The sequence below is a fragment of the Tyto alba genome, unplaced genomic scaffold (genome assembly GCF_018691265.1).
Source record: "Tyto alba isolate M040663 unplaced genomic scaffold, T.alba_DEE_v4.0 Super-Scaffold_15, whole genome shotgun sequence".
Taxonomy (NCBI): domain Eukaryota; kingdom Metazoa; phylum Chordata; class Aves; order Strigiformes; family Tytonidae; genus Tyto; species Tyto alba.
The window spans coordinates 9,489,837-9,507,062 of NW_024881277.1; the positions used below are offsets into that span (position 1 = coordinate 9,489,837).

General features: G+C 59.0%; 1 protein-coding gene and 1 non-coding gene across 2 annotated transcripts; one reads left to right on the forward strand and one right to left on the reverse strand.

The window, feature by feature from the left end:
• Window positions 1-518: 518 nt before the first annotated feature.
• On the forward strand, window positions 519-9,413 carry LOC122153093 (antigen WC1.1-like). Its single transcript, XM_042789200.1, is given in 15 exon segments — window positions 519-560; window positions 1,286-1,349; window positions 2,754-2,987; window positions 2,990-3,067; window positions 3,642-3,962; window positions 4,050-4,364; window positions 4,710-4,925; window positions 4,928-5,023; window positions 5,488-5,550; window positions 5,627-5,941; window positions 6,624-6,761; window positions 7,465-7,560; window positions 7,992-8,075; window positions 8,665-8,784; window positions 9,349-9,413. Coding segments are annotated over 15 exon segments (2,247 nt in total).
• A 3,888-nt stretch (window positions 9,414-13,301) lies between these two features.
• TRNAF-GAA lies at window positions 13,302-13,374 on the reverse strand. The gene has a single exon. It is a non-coding gene; the product is annotated as a tRNA-Phe (tRNA).
• Window positions 13,375-17,226: the final 3,852 nt, after the last annotated feature.

The following is a 17,226-nucleotide window of genomic DNA, read 5'->3' on the forward strand; positions in this document are numbered from 1 at the left end:
GCGAGGGGTTGTTGTGGTGGAAGTGCCAAAGTGTGTGGTGCCACAAATGACCCAGCAGGGCTGGAGCTGGGCACCCCTAGCCTTGCACAGCCCATGAGGATAGAAGGGATCCCTGAACTGCCCTGGGGACAGCCTGGATGGGAGTGGGCTCCCACCCTGGTGCCTCGGACTCCACCTGCACAGGGCTTCCCAGACCCGTGGTGCTGGGGCTGAGCGCTGTCCTGACTGGTCCTGTGTCAGTGTTTGAAGGTGCTGTGGAGGTGAGGCTGGCGGACGGCGGCAGGCGCTGTGCTGGGAGAGTGGAGGTGAAACAACAGGGCAAGTGGGGGACCGTGTGTGGTCACTACTGGAGCATGAAGGATGCAGCAGTGGTTTGTAAACAGCTGGCTGTGGGTCTGCTGTTGAGCTCCTCAGTACGGACACTTTGGGCAGGATCTGGCCCCATTTGGATGGATGATGTTGGCTGTAATGGCACGAATCTGCCCTGTCTGACTGCACACACGGAGGATGGGGTGAACATGACTGTGGTCATGCTTATGATGCTGGAGTGGTGTGTTCAGGTAAGGGGACAACCTTCCATACCTCTGGGGCTCAGATTGTGGAAGGAACGTGCTGCGCCCTCAAGGAGCAAAAGTCAGGCACCAGAGCATTGCCCAGTGTGGCCAGTCACACTGCTGAGCTGGGACTGTCATTACTGGTGTCCCCAGTGCCTGGGGAAAGCCAGTGGGAACCTGCCCAAGGGTGCCTTACTGTGCCTGGTCCCTGAGCTGGCACAGATGAACCCTCCATCCCTGCCCTGCACGGTCTGTTGATTGCCATCTTTCTCCTCCTGTTCACCCAGGAGCTGTCTGGCGGTGCTGCGGGCCAGCTGCCCCCATGCCAGAGGCACCAGAAGTGACTCCTGTGGCCACCGACCATCCTGGGGAAGGGTGTGAGATGGGGAGCTACTTTTGGGTTATCCCTGCGGCAGACATGAGTCTCTTGGCTGAAGCAAAGGGATTGCTTGGAGAGGAAGAGCACTGGGCTTGGCTAGAAGAGCATGGTGGCACGTGGCACCTTGTTCCTCTCCCAGGGTCACCCCATGAGAGCCTGCTCATGGGGACATGGCACCGTGCAGGCAGTGCGGACCTGCCACCCAGCCTCTCTGCCTGCCCCAGCCCCTGGCTGCTCTGTGCCACAGGGGATTTGCCAGCAATTACTGGCTCTCCTCTGTGCCCACCCTTGAACCAGGAGCACGTGTAAGCCCAGGGCTGCTCTTCTGTCCACTCTCCTGCCTTCTGCCCAGCCACTGGGCAGGGCCATGCATGCCCAGCAGCGCACTCTGGCCATGGCGAGAACCTCTGTACTGGGTAGGCTCCTGAGCAGGTGGTGGCCCAGCCACTGACCACGGGTACATCCTCACAGTCCCTTAGTCCTGTGACATGTCCCATCCACCAGCCTCACCCCAACAGCCCAAGATCTCTGTGGGCATGGGGTGCACTTCTCATGGCACCAAGGGGCTCCTCACGCCTGGCGCTGAGCTCAGTGGGGCAGAGCAAGCTGCAGCAGCCAAACGCACCTGGCCCCATTTCCCCAAACCCCGAGTGCTATGGGGGCTGCAGTGCCCAGGGACCAGTACTGGGCAGCCCAAGGTCTCTGCAGCAGCAGCAGTTTGTTGGAGAGACTCCTGTGGCTGTGGATGTTGGAAGAGAAACAAATCCCCAAGTGCTGTGCTGATTTCTGAGGAGCAGCAGGGGGGCGTGATGTGTTTGTACCACCAGCACCCCCTGAGAGCAGCTGGGGATGTCGTAGGGCTTTTTGCCTGTGGCCACCTTGGAGATCAGCTGGCATGTAGTCAGGGTATTGCCAGAGGGCTGTGGAACTCTCAGGGTCATTGGTTGGTCCAGAATCTGTCCGGCTGCTCTAAGGGCACAGGTCCTCTGAGGACGTATAGTGATCCATGAGGAGGCCCTTTGGACAGCGGTGTGTGACTCACACTTTGTCCCAACGGTGCCAACGTGGTTTGCAGAGTCTGCTGTGGGTCTGCAATAGACACCCCCCTGAGTGCTGTGATGGTGGAGAGAAGGTGTGTAACTTGATATGGATGCCTTTGTGACACCATCACCCTTAAATATCTTCTAATTGTGCAGTGAGTGATTTTGGTCACAGCTTGCATGGAGGTGGTGTGGGATGTGGGCATGGGAATGCCACAGATCTAGGAACTCCCAGTTGATTTATTTCCAGGATTTGTCCGTCTGTGGAAGGGAAGAACCGCTGCTCAGGACGTGGAGATCCGTGACGGGGACCTGTGGAAAAGTGTCTGTGATTCCCACTTTGGTCCCAAGGCTGCTGACGTGCTCTGCAGGGAGTTGCAGTGCGGCGCAGCCCTGCCTGTCACTGGAGGAAGTCACGTTGGAGAAGGGGTGGGTCCCATGTGGGATGGAGAGCTGCGGTGTGTGGGGAATGAATCCCTCCTCGCCTCCTGCCCCGGGGTCCCCCCGGGACCAGCCCTGCACCCACGCAAACAGCGCTGTTGTGAACTGCACAGGTAAGGACTCAGGGTGGGCTGTTGAACACCGGGGCTGTGGTAGGGGTTGGGGAACAGAGCAGGGACCGTGCTGGGCCGGGTGTGAGGACAGGAGGGTTGATGGGTTTGTTTGCAGCATGACAATACTGCAGAAGGAAAACAAAGTCATGTTGTCCCTCTGGCCTCTCCACCAGCTACTGAGGGTACAGGAGCACAATCCACTCTCTTTTCTCGCCTCTGTCCCCAGAGTACACAGGGATCAGACTGGTGAATGGCAGCACAGTGTGTGCGGGGAGGGTGGAGGTCCAGGTGCTGGGGACCTGGGGGACCCTCTGTGCCTCCCGCTGGGATCTCTCGGATGCCCACGTTCTCTGTCAGCAACTCAACTGCGGGTTTGCTGAATCCATTCCTGGAGGAGAACATTTTGGGAGAGAGACTGGCCCTGTCTGGAGAGACTCATTCCACTGTGACGGGACTGAAGCCTCCTGCAACAGTGCCCAGTGACCACCCTGGGGGCCTCGCCGTGCTCCCAAGGGAACGCTGCTGCTGTCATTTGCTCAGGTGAGTGCTGGAAAAATGCTGCATGACTCCATTTGTCACTTGTGTGCAACATAGCCACTAAAAGTAGGGGTTCCATGGCTGTATCAGGCTGAATTTCTCCTTGGGGAAACCCTGGCTTCCCCAGGAACCGTCTGGAGGGCTTTCCCTGCTCAGACTGACCGCTCGACTTTGGGAGAGCTGAGGACTGAACGGAGGCAGGCATCTGCCCCCAGGGCAGTGGCTTAGGCCCCAGCACCACCGCCAGGCCCGGGCTCCTCTGTCCTCGTACTGTGCAGCGAGCCCAGGACAGGGCTGCAGGGCTCTGCTCCATCCCTCTGGCTGCAGCCGCCGCATCCCGTCCCCACAGAGAGCCCTGCAGAGCCTCATCCCCCCACCCAGGCAGGAGCTGGTGCCCCCAGCAGCAGCTGACCTGGCTGTGAGCTGCAGGGAGGGCCCAGGCTTTGCCCTTGTTTCTCGTCAGCACAAGGCTCCACCTTGTCCCGTTTGGTTGAAAATCCCCCTCGCCCTGCTCCCTGCAGGGTGCCATGCTCCCGGTGTGCCGATGGCGTGGCATCTCTGCTGTCCCCAGGCCCAGCCGGCTTTGGATCCCTGCGGCTGGTGGGCGGAGGGAGCCGGTGCGACGGACGAGTGGAGATCTTCCAGGATGGGGCGTGGGGCAGAGTCCTGGATGAGCAGTGGGACGTGCAGGAGGCCAGCGTGGTGTGCCGGCAGCTGCGGTGCGGAGAGGCAGGGACAGCCTACAACCCCCCAAAGCCTGAGCGAGGGACGGGCCCCGTGGGGCTGCGAGGGGTCCGGTGTGCAGGGCACGAGGCCAAGCTGACCCTCTGCAACACCTCCCTGCCCAGCAGTGCGCTGGCAGCAGGGCTTGCGGAGGACGTGGGAGTCATTTGCTGGGGTGAGTGGCACTGCCCAGGCGCCCAGGTGACGGTGTCTGCGCAGGCAGGCAGGCCCTGACAGCGACTGGGGTTTCCACCCGCTGCAGGGAGCCGGCGGGTCCGGCTGGTGAACGGGGCCGGGCGCTGTGCAGGGAGAGTGGAGATCTACTCCCAGGGCATCTGGGGGACTGTCTGCGACGACGGCTGGGACCTGTCTGATGCCGCCGTCGTTTGCCACCAGCTGGGCTGCGGAGAGGCAGTGGAGGTAGCCGGCTCCGCTCGCTTCGGGGAAGGCTCCGGGCAGATCTGGCTGGATGGTGTGAACTGCTCCGGGGCCGAAGCTGCTCTCTGGGACTGCCCGGCTGGGCCCTGGGGGCAGCACGACTGCGGGCACAAAGAGGATGCGGGAGTCGTCTGCTCAGGTCTGTGCCACCTCAGGAGCTGTGGTGGGAGCCTGGTCCGGGGAGGGCAGGACGCGGGGAGAGCCGGCCATGGCCAAGGCTGCCCCTGGCTGCCTCTGAGCTCCTGCCCAAGGCCCACCCATGCACGGACACCCTCAGTCCCACGGGGGGTCCCTGGGGAGCTCAGCGTCCCGAGGGTTCGGGAAGGGCAGGGCTGGCTGTAAATCCGGGACTTCTCTCTGCCCCTGGGTGCAAGGGGGATGTGGTGGCCTTGCCCCTGCCGGCTGAGGCCTGGGGGTGTAGAGGTGTCCTGGCTCCCACAGCCCCAGATCAGCCTGTTCCCGCTTTGGGGCCTTTTCTTCCCAGAGTTCGTGGCCCTGAGGCTGGAGAACAGCGACGGCTGCTCCGGGCGCCTGCAGGTTTTCTACAACGGGACATGGGGGAGCATTTGCTCTAACTCCATCACTGACAACACGGTGACACTGGCGTGCAAGGAGCTGGGCTGCGGGGACAGAGGATCCCTCGAAACACGCCTGCCCTCTGGCAGGGTGTCTGGCCCTGCCTGGCTGGATCACGTGCGGTGTGGGAGACAAACAGCTCTTTCTGGCAGTGTCCCTCCACACCCTGGAACCCACAGTCATGTGAATACCTGGAAGAGGAGATCCACATCACCTGCAATGGTAACTCTGGCACCCGGCACCAGTGTCACCCCAGCTCCTGCTCCCCACAGGGCATGGCCAAACACAGAGAAAGAGCTTGGAGAGGCTTTTACTTTCCATGCCAGACCCTTGTGCTGCCAGTGGCACAAACGTGACCGCGGCCACACACATCCAGCAGCAGTTGCCACCCAGGTTGCCACCAGTGCCTGGGGAAGCAGAGGCATCTCCAGGTGAGGTCTCAGAAGAGACCAGATGGTTTTCAGAAGAGCCTCCCCTCCACAGACAAGCTACTGCTGCTCTGTGAGCCAGGGACCTTCTGGGGCTGAGCAATCAGGGTCCCCCCACAGTCCTGCATGTGTCCCATGGATGACAGGGTTTCAGTTGCTGCCCCAGATGGTGCAGGGAGGCCCGAGCAGAGCTCAGCCCCACTCTCTTCTGCATGATCCCCCAAACCAGCCCCTTCACCACAGTGTTTCCTTCTTCAGGGGGACAGCCAGAAATGCCTCCAACCTCGCTGGCACCGTGCCCCAACTCCACGAGCTGCACAGGTAGGGAGCTCCCCTCTGTGTCTGGCAGGGCTCTGCCTGCTCTCCCGGTGCCATGGGAGGTCTTACTCTTCTCCAGCCAGGGAGAAGATTCGTGCCGTGGGAGGCAAGGACGAGTGCTCGGGCAGAGTGGAGGTCTGGCACCGTGGCTCCTGGGGGACGGTGTGCGACGACTCGTGGGACATGCAGGATGCCGAGGTGGCGTGCAGGCAGCTGGGCTGTGGCCCCGCGGTGTCTGCCCTGCATGAGGCTGCATTTGGGATGGGGACGGGCCCCATCTGGCTGGAGCAGGTGGAGTGCCAGGGGACGGAGCCATCCCTGCAGGACTGCTGGGCCCGGCCCGGGGACAGCGGGGCTTGCCGGCACAAGGAAGATGCTGCTGTGCGCTGCTCAGGTTAGTGGCAGGGCTGGGAGCCTTTGCTCGGGTATTAGCAGGGAACTAGGGAAGGCCTTTTGTCCACGCGGTCCGGGCATGGACCCCGACCTTCCGAGAGAAAGAACATTCCTGTGGAGTGCAGGAGCCCGGTGCCAGGCAGGGAGCAGCCTCGGTGTAACTGGCCGTGCTCTGGCCACTGCCCGGGGCCCTGCAGCCCCAGGACTATCCCCTGGGCTGCCTCTGCCATCCTGCCTGCCTCCCAGAGCAGAGGTGCTGGGCTCTGTCCCGGCCTCCCTTTCTGGCACTACAGGAGGGGCAATTTGGGTGGGATGTGTCAGGGACATCTAGAGACACACACACACACACACACAAACACGGTGTGTTGGGGAGGAGGTTTCCTGATACCCACACACCCATCTCAGCCCAGCTCTCCTTTTCCTCCTCTGCAGCTACACCCAGGACGACAACACCCCCACCCCGAGCAGGTAACTTGTCCTCCCCGGAGTCTGGGTACCCCCGGGGCCAGGCTGTGACCCACAGCTGGATGGAAGGGGCTCCTAGCTGGGGTGTGAAACTGCCTGGAGGAGATACTGGAGTGGTGGCAGGGGGTTGGGGAGAGCTATAATTTACCCAGGATGGTGGAAGCTTTCCTGTCACTCACCCCTGGGGTGCTGCCCCTTCGAAGTTGTCTCCCATGCAGATCCCACCCGAGGCCATCAGAGCAGCAGCGGGAGAGTCTCAGTGCCCGTCATCATGTGCATCATCCTGGGGACCCTTGTCTGCCTGCTCCTGGCCCTCCTGGCTGGGCAAGTGCTGAGCGCCGGGGCTGGGCGCAGAGGTGAGTCCTTGCCCAGAGGTGCCGGGGGGAGATACCTCCTGGTAGGGCTGTAGGGTGCTGTGGGGGGTGTCAGCAAGGGGCACAGGCAGAGCGGGAGGGTGAGACTGTGTGCTGCTACCTGCCTCGTGCTTCCCCGTTGAGTGCCTGGCTGTGGGGCACCAGCAGCAAGGGGTGGAGAGAGCCCCGAGGTGGGGGCAGTTAGCCATGGTGTGAGGAGAGAAATGGCAGAGAGGGGATGGCCAAGGCTGGCAGTGCTCTCGGTAGTGCTGGAGGGGGCTCTGGGGCAAGAGAGATGCTAGGAGGAGTGTGGGGCAGCAGGGTCCATCACCGTGGTGTCAGGCCCCCAGGCTGTCCCCCTGCCCAGCCCTGCCCACCCCCTGGTGGGACAGGGGCAGGTAGGGGCAAGCTCCAGGTGGAGAGGAAATGTGGGAACATATCCGGGGTGAGACAAGGGGGACATGGCGCACAGGCCAGAGGGGCATGAGCACTGTCTCCAAAGGGATGATGTGAGGGTGATGCTGCCCCAGATAATCTTCACACCAATGCTGCCCTCACTGGGGATGTGGCAGCTGTGCCTGGACAGTGCAGTGGGGCGTGCTGTTGGACCAGTCCTGAGGTGGCACATGGAACCGTTTTGGGGGAGCACAGTGGGGTCCCTTTGCCCCTCTGCCTGTCCCTGTGCCAGCCCTGCCTCTGTCCACAGGCTCCAGAAGAGCCCAGGAGCCCTTCCCCGAGGCTGTGTACGAGGAGATTGGGTACAGCCCAGCGTGGGAGAAACGGGCCAGGTTTGATCGCTCAGGTGGGTGTGGGTCTTCCCTGGAGGCACATCCGCAGGACCCTTTCCTTTGGCCCCAACCAGGAGCTGACCCTCTGAAGCCCCCCAGCCTGTGGTCCCTGTGGTGCTGGGGCTGTGGGGGCTGTGGGGAGAGCATCCAGGTCCTGGGACCAGGAGAGAAGCTTTCTCCCAGTCAGCTTTGACTGTCCCAGCTGGACAGCCCCTCTCTTCCTGCCCCTGCACCCCATGAGACACCCGAGGAGCGAGGGAAGGGGCTGTCCTGGGCCAGCTCTGGAAGCTCCTTTGAGACAGGGTTTGTCCCGGGGGAGCAGGGTGAATTCCCAGCCCTCCTCCCCACACAGCCCCAGCTCTGTGGGTCCCCCTTCCCCAGCAGCGCTGACCGTGAACCACGTCAGTGGGGCTTGCTCCATAACACCTGCTGTGCATCTCTCCAGGCTCCTATTCAGAGGAGTCCCTGACCCAGCTGCAGCCCCACCCTGGGGTCAGTGAGGAGGAGAAAGGTCTGGGATCAGCACCAGGTAATGGAGGCAGGAAGGGGTTGATCTCCCTGCAGACATGGGGTGGACAGAGGTGTCCCTGAGTGTCACCATCGGAGAAGGGGAGGACATGGGCATCACTTGTGGTTCTGCCAAGCCCAGTGTCTGCGCTTGTGTCCCTGCACATCCTCTCATCCTCTGCTCTGCAGGACGGATCTTCTCACTGTCACCAACTCCCCTCTCCTTTCAGATGTCCTTGTCCTGCCCGGAGGTGACCCAGCAGATGGCTACGATGATGCCAGGGAGGTTCCTGATGCGGGGGAGGATGCTGTGCCTGGGCAGGGAGAGTGGGAAATGCCCAGGATGCCAGAGGAGGGAGCAGGGCCCAGGGCTGCACCTGGAGGTGAGAGGGAAAGAGAGCGCTGCCTGTTCCTAGGGTGCCATCCCTGGTGCCCCTCAAGTCACTACCCTACTGACACCCAAACCTGCAGGGAAGAGGAAACCTGGCATGGGAGTTTTCCTTGAAAGGCCCGGGGGTGGGAGAAGGAGCTGAATGTGGTGAGGAGCAGGGAGGGTGGTGGTGTACAGATCCCATGGAGTGAACTGAAACGTCCGACCTTGCTGCTTGCAGGGGGCAGCCTGCGCTCCTGGAGAAGTGCCGACGTCCCTGGAGCTGAAGGAGACACCTCGTCCCCGTCCCCGGGGAGCATGGGCTATGATGATGCTGAAGAGGTGCCTGTGGCACTTCCCTGTGAGGACGCAAAGGCTGTGACACCGGAGCTTGGTGCACAGCAGTCCCTGAGCCCCAGGCCAGGAGAGCCCATCCCTGCTGCACAGCTGGGTGCAGCCGGGAGGGAGGAGAGGTCTGTGCAGCTGGGAGAGCCGCAAGCACCAGGGGACTGTCTCTCTTGAGCCATGGGCAGCAGAAACAGCCTGGAGTTTCCTCCATTTTTATTCCCATTTTTATGCTGTGCATTCTTATATTTGTTTATTAAAAGCCTCTGGGGGCTTTGACCCAGAGCTGGTGCTTCCCTGCCAGGTGTCAGGGCATCTCCCTGAGGCTGCTCAGGGAGAGCAGAGAACAGAGACACAGTGGTCGGGAAGGGGCACGTCTCAGGGACAGCAGGCTCGGTGTCAGCCTGTGGGGCTCCGTGAGGCCATGGTCCCTGGGGAATAATCTTGGTGACAGAGACATCTCCATCCTGCTGCCCAAAGACAGTTTCTAGAAAAAATGGCTCTCTGATAGGTCCCATGATGCACCCCAGTAGGAGCACCCTTTTCCTCCCCCAAGGGTTCCAGCTGCTCTTTCCCCCAGGCCCTGCCTGGGCCACGCTGATCCCACAGTGCAGAGGCCACAACAGAGCTGCCATGTCAGGGTGAGCCCTGGGCTTTTGTCTCACAGAAGCGAGCCCTAAGGTGACCGCAGGTCCCTGAAAAACCCAGCCAGCCCCAGGTGGGATCATGGCCCGTGGATTACCTCCCACAATGCTTGGGAGGCAGCTCTGCTCCCCACTGCCCTGGCACAGGGTGCAGAGCCACCTCCTGGGAAACACGTGTCTGGGATTCTCTCTCCTCATGCTCTGCCAGGACCCCAGTCTCCATGGGCTGTTCCTCCTGCCTTGCAGACCCGGGGCAGCCCTGGGAAACCCTCCTCCTGCTCCCCTCCAGCTCCCACCCCTGCCCCCCTGCTGCCTTGCCAGGGATGTCAGTTTGGGTTGTGTGAGGGGCAGTACTTGTGGGCAGGTACAGGAGGGCTGGGAGCACCGAGGATGAGGGCACTGTTCCCTCAGCGCTGTTAGAGGGCCAGGGGGATGGAGAAAGCTTCCCCACAAGACGCGTGCAGCAGCCAAAAGCTGTGCTCCAGCCCCTGGCCTGGAGAAGGGCCCATCCGGGAGGATGCTCATGTGGGCACTTTTCCATGGCAGTGGAGATTTTGTGTCCCTCCACTAAAACTGGTGCTGCTGGGAGCTGAGCCAGGGTCCTTCTCCCTCAGCTGGGGTTTCACCTGCCCCAGCACCCACGGCACAGAAACCTTGTGCAGAAGCCAGGCTGGGAGAAGAGTTTGGCACCTGGGCAGGACCTGGCGCCCAAACTGCCCAACTGCCCTCCCTGCTCCCGCTGGTGGGTCTCCGCACTCCACCGGCTCTTCCCCAATGGGCTTCTCTGCTGCAGGCTGGAAGGTGCGTTGGGTGTCTGTGGCAGGATTGCCTGGGGGGAGTAGCTGCAGCTCCATAGTGCTGCAAACAGCAGGATCTGGCCCTGGAGCAGAGTGGAGAGGAGGCAGATGTTGCCAACATCCTCTCCTATAGCAGTGTTGCCCCATTCCCTGCTGGGAGCTCCTCCACCCCTGGGCTGACCCTGGGGGCACCTGGGGGGAGCCGAGGTTCACACATCCCTCTGCCCCACACCTGAGAGCCTTCCTGCTGGCAGCCCTCATGGGAGAGCAGTGTTCCCAGGGCAAGACCCCCACAGTGATGCGTGACATCCATGGGCATTAAAAACACAGCCTGGAGAACTCTCACTGGGATAAGCTCCAGCCCTGCATCTCAGAGAAATAAGTTTATAAAAGTGAAGTAAAGATGAAAAGGGGAGTGTTATTTTCTGAACATGGGATGGTGGGGGCCTCTGGGCAGTATGGACACTGATCTGCACACTCAAGGTGCCCCAAGTGGGAACTGGGGAAAAGAGCCCAGTGCCTGTTCAGTGTGACTGCCCCACCAGCTCTGCCCTCCCATAGGTGTAATATTTCTCCCATAATCTGGCATCTGGTAGAGGTTTGCCTCTTCCTCCTTGAGGAAATAAGCCCCAGGCGTGGGTGAGCTTGAGGGGGCAGCACCCCTGAGCAGAAAGAACCTGTTTCATGCATTTTGGGACTTAACAGTCTGGCTCTGCCAGCTGGGTCCCTTCTCTGCAGCAAAGCAGGATTGCCACTGTGCCCCAGATCTGTGGCTGCTCCTGCAGCTCCTGAGGATCTACCTGAGGGGGGTCGCAGTGAGACCCCAACCCTCAGCACTGCTGCCCCACACTGGGCAGAGCTTGGCTGTGGAAAGCCCATGGGAGAGCAGCCTTATTTCTCTGAGTTTGGGCTCCCTGTTGCCAAGGGCTGGGCACCCTGCAGTGAAAGTCCGTGTCTCTCACCCCGTTTTGGTTGCCAGTGGTTTTGCTGGGGGAGCAGCCAAGGCACCATGTCCTGGCTCTCGCTGCCTGGGCATGTCTGTGGACAGGCTTGTGCCTCCCCGATCCCACCAGCACAGGGTGCATGGAGACACCAGACACCCCATGAATAAGAGGTGGGCACCGGCCCCACGAGTCGCACCTCTGCCGAGCTGTGCCTGACCTCAGCAGCTCCACGTTCCCTGAACTGGGGCTCTGCTCCAGCCAGTGGTGCCGGTGGAAGGAGAAACACCTGGAGACAGGGTCAGGGTAGGAAATGTCATTCCTCCGGCTGGGAGTCCCACAGCCCTGCCCAGGCTCATCCAGCTCAGACACCCCTACCTGCTGGCACAAGGAATGCTTCTCATGTGGTTTGGGATCTCCCCCTGGAGAAAGGACAATCTCAGAGCCTTGCCCCTGGCAAGCCACCAGGGCAGTGTGGCCCTGGTCCCAAAGGACACCTGGGCTGGACCAGCACTCTCACAGCACATCCCTCAGTGCAGCCAGAAAGGATTCCGAGCGTGCTGCCGACTTCTGTGCCCTCCCTGAGGGCTCCCCACAGGGAAGCACACTCTGCTGCCCAGCGCTGTCCCTGGGCGGCGGGTGGGGTGGCTCTGTGGTGCCGGGCAGTGACATGAGCTCAGGTCCAGCACAGCTGCCTGCTTCTCCTCCAGGACGGTGCTCAGCCGAGGCAGCACACCCAGCCATGCCACCGCCCTCCTGCCCTCAAAGCCAAGCCCTGGCTGGGCAGGACAGACCCACAGGGCCTGGAGATGACCAGAGCCTGAACTCCAGCCCACACCTGCCTCTGGCTGGGGAGTCAGGGCAACAGCACCCCTGGAGGTGCTGGGGATGGAACCCAGGAACTCCCCCATGCAAAGGAGCTGCTCAGCCACTGAGCTACAGTCCCTTGAAACCTGCCAGCAGGAGAGACACTCTCCTCCCATGATGTGTCTGTGCCAATCACAGTGCCGTTGTCCCCAGGTACCCTGGGACCCTCTGCAGAAAACAGAACCTGAAGCCTCCTGAGATAGGGGAAGTCAGGACTGGCTCTCCACTGGGGCCTGATCCAGCCCTAGGGCTGCACTGCAGAGTGCTGCCCCTTTACCGACTCTGCAGGGAAATGGGGCAGGAGGAGGCTCTTGCTGCAGGCACTTCTCCCATGCTCTGGCCCATTTTGAGCTAGGTCGATGGAGAAGAGAATACCCCTAAGCCTCCTCTGCCCCCCAGGACAACACCCCTCTCTGCCACGTCTGTCCCCAACTCCACAGCAGGAGCAGTGCAACAGGGTGAGGGAAATTCCCTCTCTGGGGTGAGGTTCCCCCAGGCTCTGATGGCACCCCAGGGTGTGTGGTGGGGGCACACAGGGGCAGAAATCCTATAACCCCTCCTCCAGTCACTGGGGCTTGCCCTGCACCACTCCTCCCACCAGCATCCCAGGAGGTGAGGTGGACAGCAGGCTTCCATCTCCCTGGGGCTGCGGGTGTGGGTGGGCTCAGGGACCTCCCCACTCCTCCAGCGCTGAGGCCTGTCCTGACAGCAAAGCAGTGCCCTGGGACAGCCCTGGCTGGGGTCTCTGTGGCAGGGTGGCTGAGCACGGGCAGCTGTTAATTCCAAGGCTGAGAGCCTGACCACACACAGGGGTGGTGTCTTCATGGTGGTAAACATGGGACAATTGTGCTGCTCAGCTGCAAGGAGTGCCTCTCCCTGGGACTGGGGAGATGGTGGCCTCCCTGTGGGCAGTGTGCCCTGGTCTGGGAACTGAGGTTGAGGTGAAGGATGTGTGTGAGGAGGGGAGCAGTCTGTGCACCAGTGAGAATGACCATGAGGAGAGAGACAGAGTCTTTGCAGAGACCCCTGAGTGGAGAGATCCCGATCCCTGTGGAGCAGGGAAGGAGACCCAGCTGGAGAACACCCCAAAGACACACTGAGTGGAGAGTCCTGCCCAGGGGAAGGCTGGGGGCTTGTGGCGCAAGAGGAAGGATCCTTCTAACCTGTAGATGTGCAGCTACAGCGCACGGGCAGTGCTCTGGCAAGAGGGGAAGGAGCAAGGAGGGCCAGGGCAGGATGGACAAAGGCAGACGGGCTCTGCAAGACCCTAAGGGAGAAAAACATTGCTGAAACCTGGGGTTGAACCAGGAACCTTTAGATCTTCAGTCTAATGCTCTCCCAGCTGAGCTATTTCAGCCCTGCTCCAGCAGCCCTTGTCCCTGTGCCACCTGGGCCAGGCCACAGCCTGACACACGTGAGGAGAGCTCCTTGGGGACGTTCCCAGGAAAAAGCTGTGCCCAGTGCAAGCAGAGCGGGCCTGGCCTCTCCCTGCCCCTGTGGCCAGGTGAGCTCCAGGTGCGGGGTGGGTGCCAGCTTACAGTGGGCGTGACAAGATATGTGTTGGGCCTTGAAAACAAAGGTAATGGTTGCAAAGTCAAGTGAGAAGGCCAGGCACATTCAGCTGCAAAAGCTGAGGGTGAAAGAAGTGTGGGGTTAGTGGCAGACCCCTCTCACAGGGAAGAGAAGCCCAGGGGAGGAAGAGCTTGTGCTGGTGCCATAGGCTTTTGCTTCATTCTTGCCTGAGCCAGAGCGTTTTTTCAATGTTGGGAGACCATATGTAGGGGGAAAGGAGGCTTGGAAACCTCCAAGGGTCTGGGTTTCAGAGCCTCTCAAGATAACCTCTTCCAGTGTGTAAGTGACCTCATGGTTATGACCTCATGGTCCTCATCTCCTGCCTGAACGTTCTTTCCACTTTTGTCCCTTGCCTCTCCTTTTCCCACCATCCACCACAATGAAGAGCCTGGATCTATTTTCTTAACTGCCTGACAGGTACTGAAATGCTCCTACGAGGTTTCCCAAAGCCTTCTCGTCTCCATACTGGAGAGTGTTCCCTCAGCCTTTCCTCAGGTGGGAAGCTCTCCAGCCCCCTGCACGTCTACACATGCTTGACAGTATTGGTGCCTCTTCACTGAGCTTGCTCCAGTTGATCATGTCCTTCCTGTACTGGGGGCAGGGGGCCCCAAACTCAGTGCAGTACTGGGCATGTGGTCCAGCAAGCACTGAATGGAAGAGAATCCCTCCCCTCATCTCCTGGCCATGCTCCTCTTCAGACAGCCAGGATGCTGTTGGCCTTCTGGGTTGCCAGCCGTCTCCGCTGACTCATGTGAAGCTTGTTGTCCACCATGAACCCCAGGGCCTTTTCTGCTGAGCTGCACCCCACCCAGGGCTGTTGCCCAGGGTTAGGCCAGCCCAGGGAAGGACTTGGTTGAAGATGAGGGGTGTTGAGGGAAAGGATTAGGGAGGTAGGTAGGGCTTAGATTTCAGGCATCTGGTGAGGGTTTCAGCTTCAGTGATCAGGGCAGGGATAAGGATGAGAGCTCACCTTTCAGGGTTAGGTGTTAGGGTATAGGCAAAGGTTTAGGGTGAGCAGGACAGAGCCAGGCCTGAGGGGCAAGGATGTGGCACTCGGCGTGTATTTGTCCTCAGAGTGACCGGGGGAAAACCTCAGCTGCTGATGACCAAAGGCATCACCACTCAAATGGGCTGGGAATTAGCACTGAGCCCCTTGGCAGGGCACATCCAAGGGGCTACACGACACAGGATGTCTCTGTCTCCTTTCTTGTCACCCTGAAGTCACTTGCCTCTGTTCTTCTGCTCTAATCAGCCCCCAGAGAGGCCCACGTCAATCTCCTGAGGGAGCTTCCTCACCCAAACCCCTCAGCATGCCCCACTAAACCCCAAAGACTCTTTATTCCTCCCACAGCTCAGTAACTTTCCCCTGGGAGCTTGTTAGAGTGCAGAAACTATAATTAGTTTATTCTTGCATCTTAATTTCTGTCCAGTTGCAGGGGAGCTTTTAGAACAGCCTGTCTTCGAGGATGGGTTTTGTTAAATATAATGATGTTAACAACCACATGATGTAACACAAGTTCATTTCTTTCTCAGTTATACCTCAGAAATGCTTTGAACATTGACAAATGATTTTTCAGTTGACTGTAAAATGTTGCCCACAACACCCCAAATTCATTTGCTAGAGGTGGGCATGGCTAAGGAGGCACAGGAAGATGGGCAGGGAGATCACTAGAGGCATGAGCTGGTGACAAGGCTCTGGGCTGAAATTTGGCCAAGAAGGTGGAAAAGTTGATTTAAACTGCCAAACTCTCCTTTAGCCAACTTGCTAATTGTGTGTATATTTATAATTTCCTATCTATTTGTCTAGCTATTTTTATGGTCATCGCTTGAGGAAGGTAGACCTTAGTGGAGGCTTGGACTTGGCATACAGTTGTGGACTTCAATGTTGATTTTTTTTTTTTTTTTAATAATTTGCATCATGTTTTACTTCCGTTTCTTCAAAATTAATGAGTCCTGTGACTATTTACAGTCAAGTCTCAGGGTTAATCAGGTGGGAATTGGTGCAAAGGAGCTGTAACATTCAGCTGTGAACATCAGTGAGGAAGTCTGATGTAGAAGAATGCAAGTCCCAGGCAGCCCCTGAGGGAAATGGTGGGGCTGGGGAGGTGGGAGGAAAGTTGCCCATACAGTGGGGGACCATGAGGAGACGCTGTTGCTACATTTCCTGTCCTCCTTAGAAGACCCTCTGAATTGGAGAAAGCTTCTATCACTTCTGTAAAATTAAAAAAGGATAAAACCCCTTCAAAAGAAAAAAAAAAAAAAAAAAAAGTTTTTATGAAGTTGTCATTAAAATCTTCCACTTAAGTTGACTCCTGAAGCCTCTCCAATTACCTGTACAAGCCTGAAAGTCCTGAAATATATTATGGAAGAAATGAGTCTCCCTCATGTTTTCTCGTATTTAATGAGCCTTATGGTGTATTTGGTGCTTGAACCTCAGATACTGAGAGGAGCTGAACCAACCTCTGAAGGGGTTACAGTCAGAAGCAAAAGCCAAAGTGTCTTGGAGTGTTAATTGGCCCCTCTGAGGCCCATTACAGACCAGGTGTCCCCATGGATTAGTTAGAGAAGAAAATTGGAGGCTGTGAGTACAGGTAGGCAAAGGCACTGTGCAAGGGGAGCTGATGCTGAGTAAAACTTGATATATTTTATCATGGCAAGTGGTCAGCCCCAAGAAGGGGGATCCTGTCCCTCACACTGGCTCAGGGCTCTTCCTGGGGCACTGTGGGGTGGGGTGGGCAATGCTGAGTGGAGGACAGTGGTACCACAGCTCCCAGCCTCCCTGGGGGGCTGCAAGGAAGCCACGAGGCCCCAGTTCCATGTGATTATCATGTCTCCTTTCAGGCCTTGGTAGCAGAGACAACTGCCATAGCCAAGGGGACAGAGACCCCCAGGCTGTGGACACCCAACCTATGGCATCTCCCTGCCTTTCCTGAGATCTCTCCTTCCTCCCTGCCTGTTCCTTGGAACACAAAGCACTGCACTGATCTGGGCTCTGGGTGACCTCTGGTACCACTGCACTACCCTTCAAGGGACATTTTTTTCTCCTCCTGTCCCGTCTCAACCTCCCAAGCTGTACTTTGTGATTCTTTTCCTTTCTCAGGTGGTTTCCCACTACAAAGAAAAGGTCCAAATCTCTGAAAACACCCAAAACTCCTAATTTCGAGCTACTCTTTTACTCCCGCACGACCTTCCACACCATCAGGACAAGGAATCCAGGTCCCTCAGGCACTCCACACACTTCATGTGCTTAATGCCCTCTAAACCCACCTTTGCAGACATCCTCTGGGCACTCTCCCGTTCCTTCCTTCTCCTCACAATGGAAAGCCCCAGAGAATGTTACAGGTGTGGCCACACCAGTGCTGAGTCGAGGGGGATGTAACTCCCCGTGTCTCGATGGTCATGCTACAGTGCAGCTCCGTATGCAGGAGCTGGCTCTATTCATGGTGAGCCTTTACCAGGTACATATGGCATCACTCACAGTGCCCAGGGCCTTCTCCTCAGACTCACTCCTCTGCTGGTCCAGTCCCACTTTGCCCCTTCTCCTTGTACAACTTGAGGTTCCTGCTGGCCAAAGACCCAAGTATCTCAAGGTCCCTGTGCACTGAAGCTCCAGCACATCAGCATTTAAGGCATGTGT